The sequence below is a fragment of the Mesoplodon densirostris genome, chromosome 4 (assembly GCF_025265405.1).
Source record: "Mesoplodon densirostris isolate mMesDen1 chromosome 4, mMesDen1 primary haplotype, whole genome shotgun sequence".
NCBI classification, from domain to species: Eukaryota; Metazoa; Chordata; class Mammalia; order Artiodactyla; family Ziphiidae; genus Mesoplodon; species Mesoplodon densirostris.
The window spans coordinates 86,698,773-86,724,795 of NC_082664.1; the positions used below are offsets into that span (position 1 = coordinate 86,698,773).

The following is a 26,023-nucleotide window of genomic DNA, read 5'->3' on the forward strand; positions in this document are numbered from 1 at the left end:
TGCGTCTGGTGGAGGGGAAGTCTGCCTTTCTATTGGTCAACACCAGGAGACCCCGCCTTTGAGGTATTTTTAACCAATGGAAGTGCAGCTTTCTCAATTTAAACTCTGTAACATTGGGTTTGGTCAACGCTTAGAGCGGCGCCAGAGTTTTGAAAGGCGCTTTTGGGAGTGGAGCACCGATCCTCTGCGTGGTCGCCTGGATTGCAGTTCGCCATGACCGTCCCCTCCCTGGAGGAGCTGGACTCCTTCAAGTACAGTGACCTGCAGAACTTGGCCAAGAGTCTGGGTCTCCGGGCTAACCTGAGGGTACGGGGCAAGTGGCGGGTGGGGTACGACGAGCGGCCTCTACGAGACGGGGTGGGAGGGGACCGAGCGGGAATTCCAAAGGCTGAGGCTGCTGTCCCGGCCCGGGGGCGGTAGATTTGGTTCACAGAAGGGTCCTACTAACTCTGCAAAACCGAGAGGGAGCCATAGTTTTCACCTTATGTTGAGGCTGACTTTCCTGGGGACTCACAAAGACACCGACTCCAAAAGGGTTTGTTTGGTTTCGTTTTATTGGGAGTACTCTGTTATACTTACCAGGGCATCAGTTAGGAAACGGAGGCCCAGAGAGCTAAAGGAATGCTGCATCTAAATGCCGATTAATTGTTAGGCTGTCGCGGAAATAATTGCCTTGGCTTTTGGAAAACTCCAAACAGCTAACATTTCTGTAAATTGTAACAGCACCCCAAATCTGCTACTTAAATGGGGGACCTGGAAGAAAGGATGACTTTTAGGGGACCTCCCCCGTGGATAAGTTTTTACAACTCAGCCCTGATTTAGTCGGATCGTTCCTCTATTGATCACTACTGTGGTAGTGTTCTATTCAAAACCGGTGAGGTCTTTGAGATTTCAAAACGTTTGGGGGGAAATGTGAGGGTTCAATTCGGGATTCGGGTTCTCTATATTTTATTTTCCCACATAATATTAACGTATACCCTGGAGTTTTGTTCTGCAAGCTGTGATATTTACACGGAGTGAATACCTAAATCAGTCCTCACCAATGTTTTTAAGTGGTTTAAACAAAATAATCAGGGCCCATGCACCTGTTGGTGCTGAATGATAAAGGGCTATCTTTGGAGATATTTCTGAGCTATAGTATTTAATGGCTCCTCAATACTTCATAAACAAAATCTTAATTCCTTGGTTTAAATCTCTTAAATTTTTTTTGCAATCTGGCTGGAATCTTTTATCCAAGGCAGCATCCAGACTGTACTGGTGCCTGAACACTTGGCACCTTTGTCCATCTTTCTGCCTTTGCTAATTTTAATCCTTTGACCTCAAATCCCCTTCTCTCTCCCTCTTCTTTATCTGCATGAATAATTTCCAATTACTCGTCACAGTCCAACTGAAATGTCATCACTGACCTGGCACCTCGTCCCCTCCTCTTCATTCCCTTGGCCACAGGTCCACCACCCCAGTAATCCTAGGAACCCTCTGCGCCTTTAAGGCAGTATAATTCCAAGTACTTTTTCTGAGCACTTGCAGGCTTCCACCTGGCACTGTGGTTATTTGTGTAGATACGTTCTCTACTAAACGTTAAGTTCCTTGAACAGGGATCTCATCCATCCACCTTGGAAGTCTTTACAGCACTAAGTGCAGTACATTTTATTTGGGAGGCGTTGGATACTTATTCAGAACTACTATTTACAACTGCTTCTTGGCAGCGCTGGAACAATGCACCAGAGGGTAGCTCCTTTGTTACTATGGAGGTTTCCTACTTGAGTTCGGCGCTCTAACATTAAGGCCCCGCAACCTTTTGGATATCTGAAGAGCTGTTGCAACTTCGATCTTCTTCTGAAAATCCCACCTATCATTGTCTCTTGAAGAACCTGATCTGGGGTAGCCATTTAATCACCTGTTTTCATATAAGTGGTGTAGTACAGTATTTTGTGTCACTACAGACCTCATTGCTTGCCTAGCATACAACATCTGGTGCATAGTAGGTGTCAACAAATATCTGTTAGAGGTGCTCTTTCCCAGACAAATTTGACTATACGAGGCATTCTAATAACCAACTACAAAAAGACAACTTTGAGATGATGGGAGAAAATTAAACTTGGACTAGGTATTAAATTATATTAAGGTATTGTTAATTTTGTTGCATATGATGGTGGTATTGTGGTTATGCTTTTTTTTTTTTTTAAAGTCCTTACCTCTTAGCCAGATATTTACAGGTAAAATGTTATGATGCCTGGGATCTGCTATAAAATACTCCAGGAAAAAGAGGGGGAACTAGATGAAGTAAGAACAGCACAATGTTGATAACTGTTGAAATTGGGTGATAGATACATGGGGGTTCATTGTACACATTTGAAATCTTCCATAATTAAAATGTTTTAAGTTACAGTTGGTACAGCTTCAGAGCTCGTTAAATCAATTGCCTTTTTAAAATTCTAAGTGCATAGCAAAAAAATTGAATAAATTGCTCTAAGAAATTATCAAGATTTGATTATTTAAAAAACTTAACAGAATAAGATTTAAGTAAATTTCACCAGTATGATAACATTCAAAATAAATTTAGAAGAGAAAATATTAACTTTCTTTTGAGACACTACTCTTTTTTAAAAAAAAATTTATTGAAGTATAGTTGATTTACAATGTTGTGTTAATTTCTGCTGTATAGCAAAGTGACTCAGTTATACATATATATATATTCTTTTTCATATTCTTTTCTATTATAGTTTATCATAGAATACTGAACATAGTTCCCTGTGCTATACAGTAGGACCTTGTTGTTTATCCATTCTATATATAATAGTGAGACACTACTCTTAATAGTAAGGCAAAATGAAGGAGTCAGTTACTAAGATTTATTACATGGCCAGGGTCCTTTTCTCACTCTTGCAAGCTTCAATTATAAAACTACCACTGTTTCCACCTTCTTGCAGCTCCCTTCCCTCACCTGGCAAAACTCTACACCTGATTAAACAAGCTATGTGCTTAATCCTTGCCTGTACTAACCAGCTGACCCTGGCTGGAGAAAATCCCCTAACTTTGTTGACTGAACTTAATTTAAATGTGACCATAAATTTAATTTATGATTTATTTGATTCTCCTACACTTCCTTGGTAGTCATTAATTTTCCCATTATTGAGGACAGTTATTTCATATCTTCTCACCTTAGATTGGCGCCCTTCCATCACTTGATGACTTTGCCTCATAGGTCATGGAAACATAGATGCAATTAAGCTGAGAATTACCTCACCTTTCCATTACCAGACCCACCTGTCTCCGTATCCTTTGCCTTCAACCTGTTATATGTTATGGTAAAAGGCTGTGCCTGAGGGCAGCCTTGCAGTTTGTGCTGGAGATCCCATTCCCCCCTCTGGGGCTACATTCCTGCAGTTCTTCCTCCGCTGCATCAGTTTCTCTCACTCTGCTGGCTCATTTCCATAATGCGCCCAATCAGATCTTAATGTCATCCATCTTTTAAAAAAGAAACAAAACCCCTCTTCTGACCCACATCTTTTATCTACTGCCCAATTTCTCTGTTCTTTTCTACAGAAACTGATGTTTTTGAGGCCACCATGCCCTGCACCTTGCAAAGCTTGTGGTGCATCTCTATCTATCTTCACCTGCCCATCAGGAGCATTTGGCGTGATTGAACCCTCCCTTCTGCTCAGACCACTTCCTTTTCTAGACTTCTTTGATATTTGGTTTTCTCCTGCCTTGCTAGCACTTCTTTCCAGTCTCCTTTGCTAGTTCTTCCTCGGCTAAATCTCTAAATGTGGCGTATCCCAGGGTTCTCTCTTGGGCCTTCTTTTCTCTAATTGTGCTTCTCCCTTGGTGATCTTATTCATTCTCAGAACTTTAGATTCACCTGGAACTAATGACGCCCAAATACATACCTTCAGTAAGACCTCTCATCTGGTGACTTGTGCATTTAAGTGCATCGTAAACAGCATGATCAGGTCAAAACAATGAAGATCTATCCCCCGTGTCGGTAAATGATTGATTCCTCCCTTCACTGCCCACACCCATCCATCCTGGTGAGCTCTTCCTCCCAAGTATCAATACACCTGAAATCTGGCCTGTGTGCCATCTCCAGTGCTCTAAACCTGAGCCATGACACCCTCCTTTCTTGACCACTGCTTCAGGCTGTCTGCTGGTCTCCCTGACTCTACTCTTGCCTTAAAATAGTATTCTCCTGGTAGTTGGGTGATAGTTGAAACTTAGAATATGTCATTTTTCTGCTCAGTTCTCGTCAAATGATTTTCCTCACACCTAAAATAAAATCCAAACTTCTCCAAATGTAATGTGAGAATCTTGGGTTGATCCTGATTTGGAGGGAAAAAAAATTTTTTTAAGCTAAAACTGGAGACAATTGAGTAAATTTGATTTTAGGCTATGTATCAGAGGATATTAGAAAATTATTACTTTTCCGAGGTAATACATTAGAGGTTATGTAGGAAAATATCCCCTTATTTTTAGGAGATGTGGCTGATGTATTTAGTGGTAAAGTATCATGATGTCTGGAACTTATTTTCAACCAGCTTGGCAAGAAATACATATGAATGAGAAAGAAAGCAAACATGAGACAATGTTAAGGGTTGCTGAATCTACGTGAGGAGTATCAGAGTGTTTACTAGATTATTGACTTTTCTATAGACTCGACATTTTTATAATTTTAGTTAGAAGGAAGAAATCTACACTGCGTGCTGTGGCCTGTAACCCTCTTCTTGACCCAGGTCACCTCTTTGGTCTCCCTGCCCTCCACTCGCCCCAGTGTTCACTGTGCTCCCCACACTGGCTTCTCTCTGTCCTTCAAATTCACCAGCCCATCTCTGGGCTTCGTGTTCCCTCTGCTGGGAATGCTCTTCTCCTGCATCTTCACCTACTTCCCCTCCCTCATTCACATCTCACCTCAAAAGTCACCAACTCTGAGAGGCCTTTCCTGACCATCCTAACGCAGGTTGTCCTCCCCCGCCTCTACCCTGAGCCTCCGGTTTTGTTTTTGCTTCCTAACACCTAATGTCATACCATTTATTTTTGCTTACTTGGTTAATAGGATGTTTCCCCACTAGCCTACCTCTAGAGGTTCCTGGAGGGCAGAGACCTTGTCTGTTTTGCTCACCATTGTCTCTCCAGTGCCTGGAACAGCGTCCAGCACAATAAATCCTTGTTGAGGTAGTGCGTGAAAATGTGCTGATGCTAACATCGGCACCTCCAGCTCAGCTCCCCCGAACGTCACCCCCATCATTCCTCCTGCTGTATGCCCTCACCTGGCTCTGCCACAGGCCCTTCATTTCATCACTGTTGCATGTTTGAGGTTTTCGTGGCATTTTAAGATGTTCTAGAAATCTGTACAACATAGAGCCTATGATTAACAATACTTTAAAATTTGCTAAGAGGTTAGATCTTATGTTAAAGGCTCTTACCACCAAAAAAAATCCAAAGGGTGCAGTAGAAAACTTGGAGGTGATACATTTAAGGCAGTGATGATGGGTTCACAAGTGTATATTGATCTCCCAACATATCAATTTATATGTATTAAATATCGACAGCTGTTTGTATGTCAGTCATACCTCTGTAAAGTGATTGAGGGAGAAAAAAAGTCAGAAGAACCAAGAATGCCTAAATTCTGCCCTGCAATCACTCACTTCCCAGAGAAGACCCGAAGAGAGGTTCAAGAAACAACAGCAAGTAGAAAATAGGTCTCTCCTTTATTACTGCTAGCCAGTGTGGTGCCTGATATCTTGATGTACAGTTCTTACCACAGTTCTGGTAAAACTCACAGCCTGAGCACAGCATCTCCTGTGCCCTGAAGCCCAAACCAAATCGGGATCTCTGCCATTCTCACCTGAACACATGGCTGATGGTAAATGGTAGGAGCAGAGAAGAGACGAGCCTGGTGGCTGGGCCCCCCTTGAGAAGAAACTCTCTGGCTCTCAGCTGCATGGCTGGTGGAAGAGGAGGGAATGAAAACCCAGCCATGTGCTTGAGCTTTTAAAGCACAGGAAAACATAACCCGTCTGATTAGTATTCTTCTTTCAGGAAAGAACGGGAAGGGAAGTTCTCCTGTGGTGGAAGGAGGAACTAGGAGTTCTCTTCCCCTGGGGACCTGTAGCCATCCTCCTAAGGCGGCGCCTTTGGCCTTCCCCATCTTAGGACCCCCCACGCCTCCACACATGCTTCACCAGCTGCCCAAGCCAGAAACCTAGGCGTGATAAATTTCCCTGTTCCTCAACCCTCACATTCACACTGATTCTACTTCCTAGGAAAGTTTTTAATTCATCCGTGTGGCCTCAGTCCCATTCTAGCTCAGGCCGAAGTCGTCTCTGGCTTCCTACGACAGCCTCCTGGCCCTCGCCCTGTCTTCCATCTTGCCCTCACCAAATGCATTCTGCACATTATACAGCCAGAGTAATCATCCCGAGTAATGCAAAACTGATCACCCATTGCCCTGCTGCAAACTCTGCAGATTGCCTTTGCCCCGAGGGTGAAGTTCATACTCTTTAGAGGCTTAGTAGGCCTGGCAGGATCAGGCCCACTTTCCCAACATTCTCTCTCACCATCCCCTCCAACAGCTCCCTGGCTTCAGCCCACACTGAATTTTAGTTCTTCAAACTCCACACATTCTTACCTTCCTATGCTATTTCTTTGCCCTTTTCCCTATGTCCCACTCTCTCCTATTTGTCCTTCAGCCTCAGCAGCTAGTGACTTCACATCTTTGTCTTAGGACTGGCGTGTCCACTTACCTACTGAAGTCTACCCTAGCGGTCCAGGCTTTGGTGGCCCAGCCCACCTGTGTTCTCACACGACACCTGAGCTTCCTCATATGGGCATTTACCCCACTGCGCTGTAATTGCCACTTTCCTCTCTGGCTTCTGCCGTGAAATCTGTGCGGACAGGGACCCCTTCTGTCTTGGTTACCCTACTCCCAGCCTGCCCCGGATGACATTTGATGAGTAGAAGAACAGGAGAAAATGTTCAATGAATCTTTTGTGCTTATTTGATCTACTGATAAGGTCTTTAAACTTTTCTGCAGGCAGACAAGTTGTTAAAAGCCTTAAAGGCCCACCTTAAAAATGAAGCAAGAAAAGAAAATGAGAATCAGGTAAGTAACATTTTCATCACCTATTAAATAGCAAAACCATCAGTTAATGAATGATAAACACAGTTGGTGATGACTTAAGACATGCTATTTGTTACCAAAGAGATTGTCATTGGTAATTGTAAATCCTTTCATAATTCTTATAAATGACAAAGCTGCCTCTGTAATCTATTGAATAAGATGTTCTCATACAAAGGCAAAGATTAATTACTAGTTGCCACATGTATGCCAAATGGTGTGAATAGGGAGGGAACTGGATTTGAGGTCAGAAAAACCCAGTTAAGTAGCAGCTCTGTCTTTTTTGTATGTGTGACCTTGGAAAACTCAAATCATTTATTCTTAGTTTCCTGGTCTTTGAAATGGAAATAATATCTTTTCTGCCGAATTGAGGGTTGTGAGAATCACATGAAGTAGGGGCTGTGGAAGTGACTTGTGGGATACTAAACCACTGCTGATGGGAGGGAGCGGTGGTCATGGCTGCTTCAGACCCACTCCAAAGAGTTCTGACAAGGCTCAACACCTAAATGATCAATGAATGCTTCATTCTTAACTTGAAAAATAGGAAAATGTTGAAAGGCCTTAAGGAACTGGGCTTTGGAGGGCATCCATTATATATCTTGAAATGAAGGTAAATATAAACATGAACTGAGCATCTGAATTCCTTCTCTCTGTCTTTAGAGATTCCGTAATTCTCTGTATTCCAGGTTATAAACATTTAAAAACATTCAGTGTTCAAAATTCTTTTTGATTCCAGATTTAATTAATATAAAATAGACAACAAAATTGATTTTGGATTCCTTTAAGTTTCTATATCAACTAAATCAATATAGATATTTTAATTAATTAAAAATTTTTTCGGGGCTTCCCTGGTGGCGCAGTGGTTGAGAGTCCGCCTGCCGATGCAGGGGACACGGGTTTGTGCCCCGGTCCGGGAGGATCCCGCGTGCCGCGGAGCGGCTGGGCCCGTGGGCCGTGGCCGCTGGGCCTGCGCGTCTGGAGCCTGTGCTCCGCAACGGGAGAGGCCGCAGCAGTGAGAGGCCCGCGTACCGCAAAAAAAAAAAAAAAAAAAAAAAAAAAAAAAAAAAATTCATGGTTAAGGATACATGATCGTAGTGCCATCTGAAATCGGGATTTTACTTTGGGTGGTAATTGATGGGCTAAATTTAAAATGATCTATCATGTTTCAAATTCAGCATCTCAAGAGCCATTCCATTTTGAAAAACTTTCACAAGAGCAGGATGATAATCAAAATTTGGTCAGCTGTAGAATTCCTAAGTGGTGAATCTGTCAATAGTGAGCTTAGGTTGGTGGAAAGAACTGACATAGACAAAGAGTTTATTTATCTAAAACTGCAGGAGTCAGCACAGTCCAAATACATGGCAAAGAGATCAGTAATATTACCAAGGACAGACAGATGGGTAAGCTTCCAGACCTCCAAATCGTCACCTAGGGAAGTGCACGGGTGTGGGTCACATCTAAGTGAGCATGACCTTCTGGATGCCTTGTTCCCCCTCTGTAGATTAGCCTTAACTATATGAGTTGGAGCAGCTCTGTATGTAGGTTAGTCTGACTGTGTGCTGGGGACTCTCAGAACCAGCTGTGCCACTTCAGTCTTGGGCTTATACAAGTCTTTACAGGTACATCATGGTGCGTTCAGGAATGAACATATCCTACCTGATCACTGCTGGCCTCCCAGACTAACATACCCTGGGTAAGGTGTGTGGGGTTAAAACAAGACGTCTCTGGGAGTCGTGTTGATAGGTTTCTAAACCAGTTATAGGACCTCTTCTGTACTGTGTTAATGGGGGTAGGGAGCAATAAGTACTTTTAAAGTGTGTCTATACAATATGTATAACCTGAGGGTTACACTTCTGTAGTGAGAACGGCTTCTTTTTCCTCTCTTCTTCTTCATGACCATCCAGGGAGTTGGAAAGTAGGATTCAGATAGCGTCTTTCTACTCTCACGTAAATATCCCTGCTCCTTTGAGTTCAGGCTCACCAATGCTCATCTCTCATCTGTTGACTTCCTTGTTGCTTTCCAGTGTTCACTGTCTTATTGCCTGGCTCATCATCTCCTGTCCTGACCTTACTTTGGGTGAATTCAAAGGTCCACCTGGATGTCCCTTACTACCCTTGCCTCCCTGTTCCTTGAGTCCTGTGACTTTCTTTTCCACTCTTCATTAGCCATCCCCTTCTTTGGGTATACCTTGGATCTTAGATCACTTAGAACTATTATTCTTCTGTAATATTTCACCTCCGTCTAAAAACCTTCCATTTTCTAAGCCTCCTTATTCTTTTACAACCAAAACATTTATTTTATATTGTGGTTCTCAACCCAGGATGTGTGGGAGAATCATTTGTGGGGCTTTTTAAAAACACTGATATTTAGGCCTCACCAAATCCCAGGCAACTAAATTAACTCTCAGAGGGTGGGGTCCAGTCACCATACTGAAATGGACTGAAAAGTCAGGATGCAAAGCCCTCTTACCCACTACTTCCACGTGCAGAGTACCAGGTGTCTACTACCATCTAAAATGCTGGAAGGTTTCTCTGTAAGGAAGAAGATGACCCTAAAGGAAACATGATACAGAAAACAAATGAAAGCTTTGAAAAATGTCTTACAATAACCTATTGAATTACCAACTCCTGGAATCAAGCTACACAGACGATTCAATTAAGGTTACATAACAAGCTATAAATGTTAACAACTTAAAGAATAGACGACAGAAGTTGAGATAAGGACAGGAGGTGAAGAAAAGTATAAGGATGCTAATATATGCAGTTTACAGGATATGTGTCTGTAGTCATGGAACAAGAAATAAAGGTTTAAATATATTTAAAGCTGCAAAGGTAATAGAGTGAGTAAGTGGTATAAGTCTATTAGGAAGAAGATGGGGAGATGAGAGTGGTACAAATGAAGTAAATCTTAGTACATGAGGCACTGAAAATAGTTATTGAAAATAAAAATGAATATCCCATCAGCAAATCATTAGTGATATGTAAGTAACCTCTTAACATCAAACCCTAGAAATACGAAGGGTAGGGCAGAGAATGACTTACTTTTCATTATACTCTCTTTAGTATTTTATTATTTTAACTATATGTATGTATTAGTTTATTTCAAAAAATTAGAATTTACGTTTAACAAGCTACAAAAACACCAAGAACAAATCAAGCCTCTCCTTTATCGTCTCTAGGTAGGATAACATGCTTAATGCCTTCCTAACACTCGATGAGGATATAATTCACCTGTTTCTCCCTAGTGCTTTTATAGTTTCATATTTTACATTTAAACCTTTAATCCATCCAGATTTCATTTTGGTGTGAGAAAATGATCAAGTTGCATTGCCCACCCCCTCACCAAAAACATAGTCAATGTTTTCTCCACATCATGTGTTGAATAATGAATCCAACCATCCCCCACTAATGTGAGGTGCAACCATTGTCATACGATGATTTCTTCTAGAAGCAGTTCTATTCAAGACATTCTGGTACCTGTGCCATGCTGTTTTGATGACAAAGCTCTTTACTTCTAGTTTATGATAGTGCACATGCCCTTCTTCCCTTACTCCCTTATGTTGACCTTTAACAAGTTACTTTGGGCTCTCTAAGCCTCAGTTTCCCTACCTGTGAACTGCAGATAATGATTTTTTTTTTTTTTTTTTGCGGTACGCGGGCCTCTCACTGTTGTGGCCTCTCCCGTTGCGGAGCACAGGCTCCGGATGCACAGGCTCAGCGGCCATGGCTCACGGGCCCAGCCGCTCCGCGGCATGTGGGATCTTCCCGGACAGGGGCACGAACCCGTGTCCCCTGCATCGGCAGGCGGACTCTCAACCACTGCGCCACCAGGGAAGCCTGCAGATAATGTTAATACTTGTCTCATAGGCTTTGAGGAATAAATGAGATAATCCATGTGAATACTTAGCCCAGTGCAGTTATGATATTAGCTGTAATTGTTATTAGTTATAGCATACTGCCTAGATATAGTGTATATTCAGTAAATTAACATACTTTTAATAATTTGTGGGAATTCCCTGGCACTTTCACTGCCATGGGCCTGGGTTCAATACCTGTTCAGGGAACTAAGATCCCACAAACCATGTGGTGTGGCCCCCCCAAAAAAATAATTGGCTTATTTACGCACACTAAGATGCCTTTGAATGCTTTGCAAGCCTAGTTTTTTAGCTTGGGTTGTTAAGTGTGATTGTTTCTTTCTGAATACTCTATCATTCTTGTCCTTGCCTATAATTTAGTGCTGGAGGGTTTTAAAATTATCTCTTGCATATGTAATACATATTTTTTATTCAGTTTAAATTCTGATTCTTCCTGAGCGTTGTAACTCTATACATTGGACATGGCAGATTAATGTCTCTCTTTTTCAGGATGAAATTCAAACTTCTGTATCTTCTTGTGATGAGATTGAGTTACAGCTCAGCAGCCAGGAGCAAGCTGAGAGGGAGCCAGTTGGCCATGTCACCAAAACAAGGAGAAGGCGCAGGACTGTCTACAGGAGCCCTGACTCCCAGGTGAATAGAAATGTGCAAACTAAAAATAAGCTACCACCTGTGTCCAAACTGGTATATTATTAGGGAACCTTCTCTTAATTCCCTTATGATATCGGGTGGTGGCAAACACTGTTGTGAGCTCCATGAAAGCGCAAACCTGAGTCTGGCCTCATCACACCCCAGGCACTGGCACTCGGGAAGCACTTAGTAAGTATTAAGCACAAATTAAATGTTTGTTGAATAATATGAACATTCATTGAGTGTTTACTTAAGTGAGGTGTAGTAAGTAAGAAGGAAAGAGATACCAACATCAAATATGATTTTTTATTTTTCCTCCTTCCTATCTTGTCCCGGGCCTGGTGATCAGCTGAGCTTAGTCTTTGAACAGTGTGGTCACGTGATTCCGGGGGCTTCTCCCACTTGCTCTGAGAGGACTCTGATTTTATTATCCTTTCATTCAAATGTAACTTTTACAAGATGGTCCTAATTTTTATTTTCTAGCTTTATGTAGTCCCTTAGTCATTAGCTTGTCTAGGTCTCTCAGTGTTAGTTTCTCCTCCCTAGGAGAGCAACCTCTGCCATGTATGCCTTCCAGTGGTCCCTAGTCTCTACTATTCCCAGATGCATGTTCTCATGACATTTGGTGAGGCAGAGAACCAAATCTGCCACTCAAAAAAGCTTGGTCTCCTACTTTTCTTTCTTTAATTCATTTTCCTCCTCAATTTGGTTCCTATCTTTGGAAGGCAGTGATTACTTTTTTCTTTCTTTATGTCTGACTATAAGCAATGTTTTTAATGATATGTTTTTAAATTGAGATATAATTCACATGTAACATCCTATCAGTTTCAGGTGTACAATGTAATGATTCAATATTTGTGGCGATCATTTCACAATATATATACAATAAGTCTAGTTAACACCTCACGTAGTTACAGTTTTTTTCTTGTGATGAGAACTTTTCAGATCTACTCTTAGCAATTTTCAAGTGTGATTCCTTATTTGTTACTGAAATCATTTATTTTCTTTTAAAATTTGTAGCAGGATCATTCAGAGATAAAAGTATGTGATCCTACTGAATTCCAGAATGAAGAAAAGCATGAAAAGCAGGCTCTCAGAACTGCTGCAGAAGCTCCTTCTCTACCAAACAAGAGTCAAGATGAGAATGCAGTGCCCTCAGGAAAAAGTGGAATAAATGGTATGCCAAGTAACTTTTTTTTTTTTTTTTTTCTCTTTTTTTGCGGTACGCGGGCCTCTCACTGTTGTGGCCTCTCCCGTTGCGGAGCACAGGCTCCGGATGTGCAGGCCCAGCGGCCATGGCTCACGGGCCCAGCCGCTCCGCGGCATGTGGGATCTTCCTGGACTGGGGCACGAACCCGTGTCCCCTGCATCGGCAGGCGGACTCTTAACCACTGCGCCACCAGGGAAGCCCCCAAGTAACTTTTTAAAAATCCAGAGTTGCTAGGGTAACCACGTGCATTAGTTTCCTAGGACTGCCATAACAAAGTGCCATAAACTGGGCAACTTAAAACAACAGAAATTTGGGAATTCCCTGGCAGTCCAGTGGTTAGGACTCGGCGCTTTCACTGCTGGGACACGAGTTTAGTCCCTGGTCGGGGAACTAAAATCCTGAAAGCCGCACGGTGCGGCCAAAAAAAGAAAAAAAATTTATTCTCTCACGGTTCTGGAGGCTGGAGTCTAAAATCAGGGTGTCGGTAGGGCCACCTTCTTCCAAGATTCTGGGGAGAATCTTTCCTGGCCCCTTTGCACCTTCAGTGGTGGCTGTAGACCTTGGCTTGCAGCTAAATCTCTGCCTCCTCATCGTGTGGCAGTCTCTCTGTGTGTCTTTTTCTTTCTTTCTTTTTTTAAAAAAAAATATTCATTCATTCATTCATTCATTTATTTATTTATGGCTGCATTGGGTCTTTGTTGCGGCGAGCAGGGGCTACTCTTCCTTGGGGTGTGCGTGCTTCTCATTACGGTGGCTTCTCTTGCTGTGGAGCATGGCTCTAGGCCCATGGGCCTCAATTGTTCTGGCATGTGGGCTCAGTAGTTGTGGCTTGTGAGCTCTAGAGCGAAGGCTCAGTAGTTGTGGCGCACAGGCTTAGTTGCTCCATGGCATGTGGAATCTTCCCAGACCAGGGCTCGAACCCATGTCCCCTGCATTGGCAGGCAGGTTCTTAACCACTTCACCACCAGGGAAGTCCCTATTTATTTATTTATTTATTTATTTATTTGGCTGTGTCCAGTCTTAGTTGCGGCACGTGGGATCTTTCTTGCGGTGCGTGGGCTTGTCTCTAGTTGTGGCGCGTGGGCTCTCTAGTTGTGGCACACGGACTCTCTAGTTGTGGTGTGCGTGCTCTAGAGCTCATGGGCTCAGTAGTTGCAGCACATGGGCTTAGTTGCCCCACGGCATATGGGATCTTAGTTCCCTGACCAGGGATCAAACCTGAGTCCCCTGCATTGGAAGGCGGATTCTTAACCACTGGACCACCAGGGAAGTTCCTGTGTGTCTTTTTCTTTACATGGTTTTCTTAAAAGGACACCAGTTATATTGGATTAGGTCCATCCTAATGACCTTGGTTTAAGTTGATTACTTCTACAAAGACCCTTTCCAAATAAGGTCAGATCACAATTATTATTATTATTTTTTTTAATTAATTATTTATTTATGTTTGGCTGAGTTGGGTCTTTGTTGCTGCTCGCGGGCTTTCTCTAGTTGCGGCTCTTCGTTGTGGTGCCCGGCCTTCTCATTGCAGTGGCTTCTCTTGTGGCGGAGCACAGGCTCTAGGCGTGCAGGCTTCAGTAGTTGTGGCTTGCGGGCTCTAGAGCACAGGCTCAGTAGTTGTGGCACATGGGCTTAGTTGCTCCACGGCATGTGGGATCTTCCCGGACCAGGGCTCAAACCCGTGTTCCCTGCATTGGCAGGCGGATTCTTAACCACTGCGCCACCAGGGAAGCCCAGATCACAATTATTAGAGGTTAAGACTTCATTCAGCATATCTCTTTTGGGGAAACAGTTCAACCCGTTACACCATTATGTAGAACTTCTAAGGGTTCAGCAATGAAAGCACAAGTTAGAACCAAATACAGTAGGCCATCAGGTCACCTTTAATAACCGTGTAGAAAGCAGAATATGAGTGGTAGCTGGAAAGTTTAAGGCAGGATGAGGAGAGAGCCTGGCTCATTCTGCCAATTAGCTCCTTCTGGCCTGCTCCAGAGACAGGTACAAAGACCTGTTAGCCCCTTCAAGTAGGACAGTTAAAAAGGATCTGCAGAGTCTACCTTCCCAGGGGTGTGGCCATTTTATTATGATAAATGTATATTTTACTTAGTCTCTAACTTCCTAAAAACCTCTTCCCTAAACTTTCTCAACCAAAAATTTGTTTCAGTAAGGCCTGAAAACTTCAGTTCCCCTATGCCTAACAGGACTTGGTGCTTTCTGATTTCATCCCTCAGGAAGCCTGCCAGTTGCAACAGTGTCTCAGTGTTCATTTCCCCCAGCACATCTCTCTGGGACCTGAGGCTTGCCTGAGGGGATTGGGAGAGAAGATGATCCACTCATGTCCACCAAGCAGTTAAATGCAGAATTTCTAATGCTGTGCCCTCCCAGTTTCCCCAGAATTTTGAATGTCTTACTAAATCTAGAAAGTTAAAGAAGGTAGATGTTCTGATTTGTAGGTCTGAGGTGAGCCTGGAATTCTGCAGATTTAATAAGTATCCCCAGGTAATTTTGATGCATATGCCTCATAAACCCATTTTGAAATCCTGAGACGAGGGGAATGTAAAGAAATATAACAGAATCAGAAGTGGGGGTGGAATTTAAAATATCTATTATTCCACCAATCATGTTGTCAAGAAGACTTACCTCTAGGACCCAGTTTTGAAGGCATGGGAAAAATGAGGGTGGACCCTTTAAGTCAGGTTTGCCCAATGAAGCGCACAGGCTGTTTGAAGGAGAAAAATCTGATCATGCAGTTTCTGGTGAGAGGAATTTTTTAAACTTTGACATAATTCCAGACTTAAAGTTGTAAGAATAGTACCAAGAGTTCCTATATCTCGTTCACCTAGATTTCTCAAATGTTAATATTTTGCCGTATTTGCTTTATCCTCCTCTCTATTTATATTTATATACATATCTACGTACGTATATGTGTTATATACATTTTTTTCCTGAACTGTTTGAGAGTGTTTCAGATATGTGCCCGTTTACCCCTAAATATTTGTGTGTTTCTTAAAACATCAGGACGTTTTCTCACAAATGTACAGAGAGCAGAAAGTTCACTGATAGGGTTTCTTCATATTCCGCATTACAACTAACCTCTGAGAAACAACCACTTGTCAAGGTTTGGTATAGTATCAAAGAAGAATATCCACAATTATCTGAAAAGGCTATTAAAATACTCTTCACTTTCAACCACATAGCTGTATATGACAAAATTTGTTTTCATATATTACTTCAATCAAAACAATATATCACAACATATGTATACAGAAGAAAAGAGAATCCAGCTGCCTTTTATTGTCAGATGATAAAGAAATTGTAAAAACAAAAACAAAAAACACTCTACTCACTTTTTTGATTTAGAAATTTTAGCCATTTTTCATAAATTTTTTATGTTAACGTATAGTGGGTATATTTTTAGTGAATCAAATATTTTTTAATGTCTTAGTTTTAATATCTAATATGACACATACTGATATAACGTACATGAACAAAAATTCTTTGGGGTCCTCAGTAATTTTTTTTTTTTTTTTTTTTTTTTTTTTGCTGTACGCGGGCCTCTCACTGTTGTGGCCTCTCCCGTTGCGGAGCACAGGCTCCGGACGCGCAGGCTCCGCGGCCATGGCTCATGGGCCCAGCCGCTCCGCGGCATGTGGGATCTTCCTGGACCAGGGCACGAACCCATGTCCCCTGCATCGGCAGGCGGACTCTCAACCACTGCGCCACCAGGGAAGCCCCCTCAGTAATTTTTGAGAGTACAAAGGGATCCTGAGGCTAGAAAGTGTGAGACCTGCTAAGTAACCTGTAGACAGACCTTATCTAGATTTCATCCCAGCAATATCCCTTAAAACAAAGGCAAATCTCGATTCATTCTTTGCATTTCATTGCCATGTCTCTCCTTTTTTTAAAATAAATTTATTTATGTATACATTTTTTAATTTTTGGCTGCGTGGGGTCTTCGTTGCTGCACACAGGCTTTCTCTAGTTGCGGCGAGCAGAGACTACTCTTTGTTGCCGTGCGCAGGCTTCTCATTGCGGTTGCTTCTCGTTGCGGAGCACAGGCTCTAGGCGTGCGGGCTTCAGTAGTTGTGGCACGCGGGCTCAGTAGTTGTGGCTCACGGGCTCTAGAGCGCAGGCTCAGTAGTTGTGGCACGTGGGCTTAGTTGCTCCGCAGCATGTGGGATCTTCCCAGACCAGGGCTCGAACCCGTGTCTCCTGCATTGGCAGGCAAATTCTTAACCACTGCACCACCAGGGAAGTCCTGCCGTGTCTCTTTAACCTACTTTAGTCTGGAACAGTTCCTCAGCCTTCCTTTGTCTTCTAGCGCATTGACCTTTTTTAAATACAGGCCAGTTTCTTGGGTCCTCTGACTTGGTTTGTCTAATGTTGGTGATGGTTAGATTCAGATCATGCACTATTGGCAGGAATCCCACAAACTAGGGCTGTGTCCTCCTCATTCAGCACCCCAGAGGGCTCAGATGTTGGTTTGTCCTATGACTAGTCTTGTCAACTTGCATCACCTGGTTATGGTGGTGTCTGCTAGGTTGCTCCTTTGTAATAGTTATTATATTTCCATTTGTAGTAAGTATCTTGTGAGGAATGACTGTGACTCTTTAAATATCCTATTTCATGGCCAAGGTCCAAGCAAAAGCCCTATAGCCCCTCTGCTCTATCCAGTCATTCTTTTGCCTTGTTTTATGGATGCATTGGGAAACCTTAAGGATGAGTGACTTTATAAGTAGCATTTCTTGAAAACCCACTTGCACAGTTTTTAGTAGATTTTGCCTTAAGTTGAAAAAGATACTAGAATGTGGGAGATAAGTAGGCGGAAATAGCAACCCTTATATACGTGATGGCTTTAACTGGATTTAAAGAACAAAAGTAAAACAAATATAGAAGCAAAGGACCTGAGAAAATATAATAAATATAATAATAGCCAAAATGATAATAGTGTTTCTTAGGCTGGTGGGATTGTGTGACTTTTATCATCCTCCTTAAAACAGCTAGTCATGTTCATAGCAAAAGCTCTGGAAAAGAGTTTTATAAACATACAGAAATTTAAAAACGTCTATACAAGAAGCATAAAATGTCTGTCTACTTGAAATACGAGCTAAAATTGTGGTGATGCCGTAACTAATGCTTTGTGCTCCTTGCGCCGTCTCTGCCACACCTTGGCAGAGGCCTATCACATGAATATGCTCCACGTTAACTTACATTTCTTAATGGGAATAATTTTTGGAAGTCTTTCATTAGTTCTGTATCCTTGGATTCAGGTAATGAAGGTCCAAAGATACCTTCAGAAAGAAAGAAGTCTCTCTACACAGATGGGCTTTCCAAACCTGGAAAAAATAAAAGAACTGCAAGCACTACTCCAAGTAAGTTTTGCACACAAAGAAACATAAAGTGGTGGTTGGCCCCCTTCAGGCTGACGCTGGAGAGGCAGTGCACTGTGACAGCCGAAGGCTCAGACACTGGCATTGGGGTTTGCGCCCTCGTTCCCTCATTTTCTACCTGTGAGACCTTGGGAAACTTATTTATCCCCAGTAAACCCACGTCCTCAGTTTAAAGTGGGAATAATTAATCTACCTATTTCATCAGGTTAATACATGGATTAATTAAGACTGTTTTCCACTTCTGATTACCTAGCAGGGCAGCTAGCCTGTAGCAAGTATTCAAGAAATATCTGAGAATTAATGTGTATCAAGTACTTGGCACAATGTCTACCTTGTAAAAACTTATTATTTTTAGTAATAAGTCTAAGGGACTCCATTTCTGGACATGTAATTCTCTTTATTGCCTGGCACATAGAATGTTGACTGTGCTATGTGTTTAGATTACTTAAAATGCTGCTTAGCATATTTGAGAAATTCTAACAATTATACTTAATTAGAATATAATTAGTTAGAATAATACAGAGCAGGAGTCAGCAAACTATTGTCCATCTTGGCCTGTCTTATAGCCCTTGAGCTAAGAACGGTTTCTACATTTGTAAAGTGTTGTATAAAAGAAAGAATATGAGACAGAGACCACAGTGTATGTGACCGCCAAGCCTAAAATATTTACTGTCTGCCCGTTTACAGAAAGTTTACCAATCCTTTGCATAGATCTTTCTTAGCATTATTAAATGTCAAATTTATGATTAAGTAAAGGCCATTAATTAATTGGTGAGGGGAGAGGACAAATCTGTTAATCTTTTCTTATCCTCTGGACTAAACTAAGATGTTAGTCAGCAGTGAAATGGACAATGGAGAGATGGTCAGTGTTTGATAGCTTATAAGGTGAATATGCTTTGCCCCTGACTTTCTAAAACCTAAATGTTTTGAAACTAAAATTTTAGCAAAGATGATGCTGAAGTTGAATGTCAGGGATGCCGAGACAAGAATAAGAGTTAACAGAAAAACATAGGGAAGGTGAATAAATGGATTTTGTCTTGTTGTTAATTGTCATATTTGGGGAAATATTCTAGATTTTAAGAAGCTTCATGAGGCTCGTTTTAAGGAAATGGAGTCTATTGATCAATATGTTGAGAGAAAAAAGAAACATTTTGAAGAACACAATTCATTTAATGAACTGAAGGTATGCTGATAAAATTATGTTCTTAATGCCACTAAGCTGTTTGATTTTAATGTTGATACTGTGTATATACCATGGTTAATACAATTAGCTATTATTCTACTAGTGGAATGGATTTGTTTGAGTCTAATGTATTTTTATTATTTTAAATTTGTTTTTGAGAGTTTTCAAAACCCTCCAGATAAAGCAGTGAATCTTCACTATGAAAAAGAATTCTGTAAAAAATAAAGTTAAAAAAATAAAACATTTAAAAATTTGTAATAAAAAAATTTAAAAAGTAAACAGTAAAAAAAGGGAAAAAAAGGAAGAACTCCAAAGTAGCAATAAGTTGTTCTGTTTTCCACATTTAGACACTGTGCCTATCACTTTTGTTGGGGAAGGACTGATACATGGCTGAAGCCATCTTTCCCTGTCTCTGACCTAAAGGGAAAATGAGTGACTAGCAGTTGCTAATTTAAAGGCTTCCTGTCATAACTGAACTCCCTGGGTGGGGGGCCATCAGGCCAGGTCCTGCTGGACTCAAGCAGCTTCGAGTAAGAGAAGGTAAAGTCAACCCCGAGGCTGAGTTAGCAGCAGAGTAGTGAGTAAATAACATCCTAGGAAGTTGATGTTCCTGTCTTACGTGGTATTTGGTGTTAAAGGGGTGCCACAAAGATCGATGGGAAACATTTTTGAATTTAATAATACATAATAACCTGCCTATTTCTCAAAGAATTTGAGGCAGTTTACACACAACACAAAACAGTATAAAGCTGGCTTAAAAGGGGCAGAAAATGAGCACTGTTAACCGGCACAGTGACTAATATATCAGTCACTCAGTTGAGTTTTGAGTTTTCTGATACCAGTGCCAATGGGGAAATGCACTGGGTAATAAGTTCTAAATAATTAAAAAACAAAAAAACATACGGTTCTTAGAAGCTTAATCTTGGATAATAAATGTTCACTTGAACATTTATAAAACCACTGTTACCACAGTTGAAGACACTGTTAACAACCTTCTAGCAAACAGTCATGGCATTAAACATCTCCATTCCTTGATAGTGATCTAACAACATGGGTGGACAATCCAGGGAAGAGATTCAGTATGTCCATAAGAAGACTCTTAACTATTAGCAAGGACTAAGTATCACAACATTCACAGCTGAATATTGGGACGAGAGGCCCATCCCAGAGGAGCGGGGGAGGGTGTCCTGCTGATGCTTTACAGAAAGTAGACAGTTAGCTTCTTTTTCTGCATAGGCATGAGCTAGCCGCAAATATGCCTGTAAGGAGGGCCACTCGTTCTCCTTACCATGAAGCTGAGTCTACTTAAGTACTTGATTGAAAGTCAAGCTTTCTGTACTACATAATATGGATGAATTAATTTCCATGTAAAAGTTAAGGGCAGAACAACTGCTTCAACCATCAACTTGAGTGTAGCCTTGAAGATGTGTTGAATAAATGAGTAGCTTATGTTGTTTTTTAGTTGATAGCCCCATCTGAATGAGTTTAGTTCTAAAATCCCACCCCAGCGCCACTGTTTAAGGAATTGGCCAATCAAATGGGTTATTTGGTATGATCTGTTAGGAGACTAGAGAATAAAAAACAATTACAGTGACTTCATCATAGCTAATATGGTTTTCTTGATGGTTGACTTGTTTGGGGATTGGTCATTTGGAGAGTGATGGACAATAAGAAATGAGCAGAGATCTAGAGAGAATCATCCTGGCTGTGACCAATCTCTCCTTTCATGATTAGAGGATGGAAACCTGATTGAGTTAGTTGCCAAATGGCTCCCCTCTGCAATGATCTGAAACCTTGTGCCCCGAGTTGACTGTTTACTTGGCTAACAGTAGGAATGATCAAATTTTTTGATCTTTGACAGTATATGACAAAATCCCAATTGAATTTGCATTTCTCTGATCATTACATGTTACATGTTTATGTTACAAATCTTTATATGTGTTCATTGATGGTTTTGCTGTGAATTTGCTTTTTCTTAATTTTTGCTGATTTATGAGCCACTTATCTATATTAATGACATATATTATGTATTATATGTTCTAAATACTTTCCCACAGTTTGTCTTAACGGTGTCTTACCTTGTGGAAGGTTTTATTGTTTTATCCAACTATCCAGCTTTTCCTTCTAAAACTGAGGGTTTTGTCTTGCTCTCTCTGTCCCAAGATCATAAAAATATGCTTATATTTATTTTTACTGCTTTTATTATTTTTCCCTATGTTTACTCCTTAACCCACATTTTTATTTTTATGTATGGTATGATTGAGCTCTTTGCTTTGTTAAAACAGGATTTTTTTTGCTAAAAGAAAGGAAGGAATTGATTAGATACACTGCAAACAAAATAAATTAGTGCTACTAGAGTCTGCGGCATAATATTCTACCTGAAAAGTCAGAAAGATTGGTATTCAGTGCGAGTAGAATCATTTAAACATAAGTTGCTCAAGCAAAGGTGTAGAGTTGGTGATTCTGTCACCAGGTGAACTGGAAAGTGGGAATTTTAGGGGAAAGACAGAAGAAGATATAAAAGTTGTGGTTAAATATAACAGCATACTTAATACATCTAACCTGAGTTTTCAGCTTATAGTAAAGATATGTATTTACCAAATACTTTGGTTTTAAATTTGTCTCACAACATGAGAATCTCTTCTGCTCGTATGTCGAAATGAGAAGTTAACATAATTCTCTAGTTTCTTGTATTATTTCATAGGATATAATCAGAATTTTTATGTCTTTTGGCTTTACATTGTCAATTTTAATAGTCCTATCTCTGCTGTCAGTGAAGTTAGATTTCTTCTGCTTGCAACAGAGCTTAGACTAATGATAGTAAAACATTCAGTCATTCTTTGTGCTTTGACAGTATCTAAAAAAAGATAACATAAGCGGAACCCTTCCCTGCCATTTCATTCAAAGACAGCATTTCCCTTCCTCCCTTCTTTCTTTTCTTTAGGTTTTTTTAAAAAGAACTTTAAAAAGCTATTGGGGAGCCAGGGGTGGGTAGGGGAGGAATTATTTGTAGATTCCATAAGCTTTTTACATAGTAGGTTTCTCTTTGAGTTTGTATTTAATAAACTGCATATCATGCTCTCAAAGGAACCATCTTTCCGAGAGAACCGATTTATCCTCCCTTTCTGGCCATGGCTGACTGTTTAGCCACCTGCTTTCTCTAGTTAGAAAATACCTGGGGACATGGTAGCTGGGAAAGGCTTTCTGTAACACGTTACTCAGCACAACCAGAAGTTTCTCTTCAATCAGAGTCACCATAGCAACACAGGTGCAGGGAACTGCTCAGCCTGCCAGGCAGGTAGGGTAGGGTGAGGTAGTGGGGAAGGAAGGATGACGGGGTTAAAAGTGGCGATGAAACGGGATAAATGGGGGCACTCTGCTGCACTTTGCCCAGACAGTACTGTCTCAGAGGCCAGCTTTAATGTGGTGCGTTTCCCTTTCTTCAGAAGCAGCCCGGCACTAAGGGAGTGGCGGCAACTCCAGTTCCTCCCCGAGAAAGACTCTCTGTGGCTTGTACCCCCGCCGGCCAACGGGGCTCACAAGGCCGGCCCCACGCAGGCCGTAGTACCTTGTGTGTGAAGGGGCTGGCCAAGCGCTCCGCGCTCTCAGCGACTAAGATGAACGTCAGGTAAAGAAGAGCTCCAAAATGGAGCCAAGGGCGAGGGCTCAAAGCTTTACTGCTTCTAATACATCTCAGGTGGACCACAGCAAGTGTTTTAGCGTTGATGAAAAAGGAGAAAGGATCGGAATAGAGAGAAAGATCAGCAAACGGTTTTTATTTATAAGTTACTTTTTTCCCCTTAAATTTGTGTTTGATTTTCTTGTTTTGTCCACCTTCCCTAAGCTCGCGGGTTTTTTTTTTAAACACTACCTTTTTATTCATTTTGTTTTGGTTTTTTAATTTATTTATTTTTTGGCTGCGTTGGGTCTTCATTGCTGCACCCGGGCTTTCTCTAGTTGCGGTGAGCGGGGGCTACTCTTCCTTGTGGTGCACGGGCTTCTCATTGCAGTGGCTTCTCTTGTTGTGGCGCACGGGCTTGAGGTGCACGGGCTTCAGTAGTTGTGGCACACAGGCTCAACAGTTGTGGCTCGCGGGCCCCATTGCGCAGCCTTAGTAACTGTGGCGCACGGGCTTAGTTGCTCTGTGGCATGTGGGAACTTCCCGGACCAGGGCTCGAACCTGTGTCCCCTGCATTGGCAGGCGGATTCTTAACCACTGTGCCACCAGAGAAGTCCCCCTAAGCTCACATTTGATTCATAAGTAAAGATAGAAAATAAGATCTATATGGATATTTTACCTTATTAATTTAATGTATGTCTGCAAAGATGTGTAAATAGAAATTTTTCCGTTGATGTAAATATAAAGTTGAAGCTAAATTCCTAATCTCCCAATGTAGTGAGCTAAAGAATTGACTCATCCTAAACTATGAACATTGTAACCCACTGGGTACTGCAGTAGCATAGCCATCTCATGCTCATTGATCCCTGTTTTCTTTGCTTGTGCCTTTCCTGACATCAGGTTAGCCCTCAACTGTGACTGTCCCCACAGATGAAGATCTTCAGGCTCCTTTCTCTTAATACCGAAATTTGATTCGCTCCTTTTTTAAGGGCGTTTGCAGCATCTAACAGAACTGGTGCATGGTAACACTTCCCCAACACGTGCGATTATCTGACATAGTTTTTAAAAACTGAAAAATGCCCTTGAATTTGGAATTCTTATTGAGTTAGCCTGGAATATGAGGTACCTGTACTTGGCAGTTCTGATTGTATTTATTAATAGTTAAGAACACCATGGTCAGGGGCTAGTCCTTGCTTCATGCAGGGTACACAGCAGCCTGGAATTAGTAGCACTTTTCCTACCACACCTAATTTTCTTAACTCTGTTGTAGTCTTTGGTAATAATTTTAGATGTTGATTCAGGATCACCATCAAATCTTTAGTTGTAAGTCCAGAAGTTCCCTTCTGTTAACCCACCACCACCAACCCTATGTGTATTTATTTATGTCTGTCATTACTGGATTTTCATTGAATCTAAGATACCATCCACTGAAGACTCACCATTATTTTATGAACCACTAAGAAAAGGCACTGCCGACTAACTTTGATGTGTTACCAATTGTAAAACACATTCTAATTTCAGAGATGTTAAAATGTAGAAAAACTCTGCATCAGAGGATCAATGAGAAACATTTATGGCAATTTGCTCTGAGTAGAGAAGGACTTAGGTACCACTCAAATGAATGACATTCTTCTAGGAAGATGGAAGAAATGCTCCCATCACTCATTTGGCATCGCAATCTCCTGTTCCCTCGAACTTGCCCTCACTAGGAGGAGGAGGAAGAAGGGGAGCTTTTTAAAATACCTCCTAGGGCTTCCCTGGTGGCGCAGTGGTTGAGAGTCCGCCTGCCGATGCAGGGGACACGGGTTCGTGCCCCGGTCTGGGAAGATCCCACATGCCGCGGAGCGGCTGGGCCCGTGAGCCATGGCTGCTGAGCCTGCGCGTCCGCAGCCTGTGCTCCGCAACGGGAGAGGCCACAACAGTGAGAGGCCCGCATAATGCAAAAAAATAAAAATAAAAAATAAATAAATAAAATAAAATACCTCCTAAACTATAACTTGAGGCCCATAGGCATCTCCTTTGAGCTCTGCCTTATACTGTCATTGGCCAAGGCAGGGAGAGCAGAGAATATAAAACCATATTTTACAAATAACAGAAGTTGATAAATGATTTGCTCAAGCATCATTGTTTAAGAACATGTCTATTCTGTGAAAGAGGTGCATTTGTATAACAAGTATTTATTGAGGCCCTTTCAGTGCTTGGTGATGGGTAGGTGGTTTTGTTCAGAAGCTTGACCCAAGTACTCATGTCTTATACTCCACTGTCCTATTTAGGTTTTCAGCTGCTACTAAAGATAATGAGCATAAGCGTTCACTGACCAAGACTCCAGCCAGAAAGTCTCCACATGTGACCACATCTGGGAGTACCCCCAAAGGCCAGGCTGTGCTCGGGACACACGAGTTAAAGACCACAAGGGCTGAATCTGCTGCTGGTAAAAAAAAAAAAAAAAAAAAAAACAGAACAAAACAAAACAACCTCCCTCCCACCCCCCAAAGTTCTGGTTTATCTTTAAGCCATGTAGCTTCCTAATATGCTTGTCTGTTTCTTTAAAGCCTCTCCATTATCTATAGAATCAAAAGCAAAAATTTGTCTAACATAGTTTTCATTTATACTGGCAAGGGAAGTGCCAGAGACACAGACAAAAAAAACTGATATATCTGCCAGAGGACTCCATCCTGTCCAAGACGAGCCCTAAAATGGGTGACCCTCCCTGAAGAACATTCAGCCCCTTCTCAGGGATTAGGAGGGGGATTACAGTATTCATTGCAGCCTCTGAATGGTTCTGCCAGACTCTGAAACTAACAGGACCCAGAGTTCATGGAATAAATGCCACACTATTGACTACTAGTAGATTGTATAAGCCAGAATAAGCCATATAGATAATCTTCTCCACACTGTCTACTTAATCATCACCTACAAAGACCAAGTGGTTTTCAAAAGAACACTGCAATAGCAGTGTGAAGGTTTAAAAGAGTATCACCAACAGGTTAAGGCCTGTATTAGAA

General features: G+C 41.6%; 1 protein-coding gene across 1 annotated transcript in view; it reads left to right on the top strand.

Annotated features, from left to right (window-relative positions):
* Window positions 1-118: 118 nt before the first annotated feature.
* The window catches only part of NUSAP1 (nucleolar and spindle associated protein 1), a 33,298-nt gene continuing 7,393 nt past the window's right edge, over window positions 119-26,023 (top strand). Inside the window, exons 1-8 of the mRNA XM_060096640.1 lie at window positions 119-306; window positions 7,031-7,099; window positions 11,479-11,622; window positions 12,640-12,796; window positions 18,097-18,198; window positions 19,290-19,399; window positions 22,846-23,027; window positions 25,292-25,449. Of these exons, the coding sequence (XP_059952623.1) occupies window positions 214-306; window positions 7,031-7,099; window positions 11,479-11,622; window positions 12,640-12,796; window positions 18,097-18,198; window positions 19,290-19,399; window positions 22,846-23,027; window positions 25,292-25,449 (1,015 nt within the window). The 5' untranslated portion in view covers window positions 119-213. The remainder of the gene's footprint in view (window positions 307-7,030; window positions 7,100-11,478; window positions 11,623-12,639; window positions 12,797-18,096; window positions 18,199-19,289; window positions 19,400-22,845; window positions 23,028-25,291; window positions 25,450-26,023) is intronic.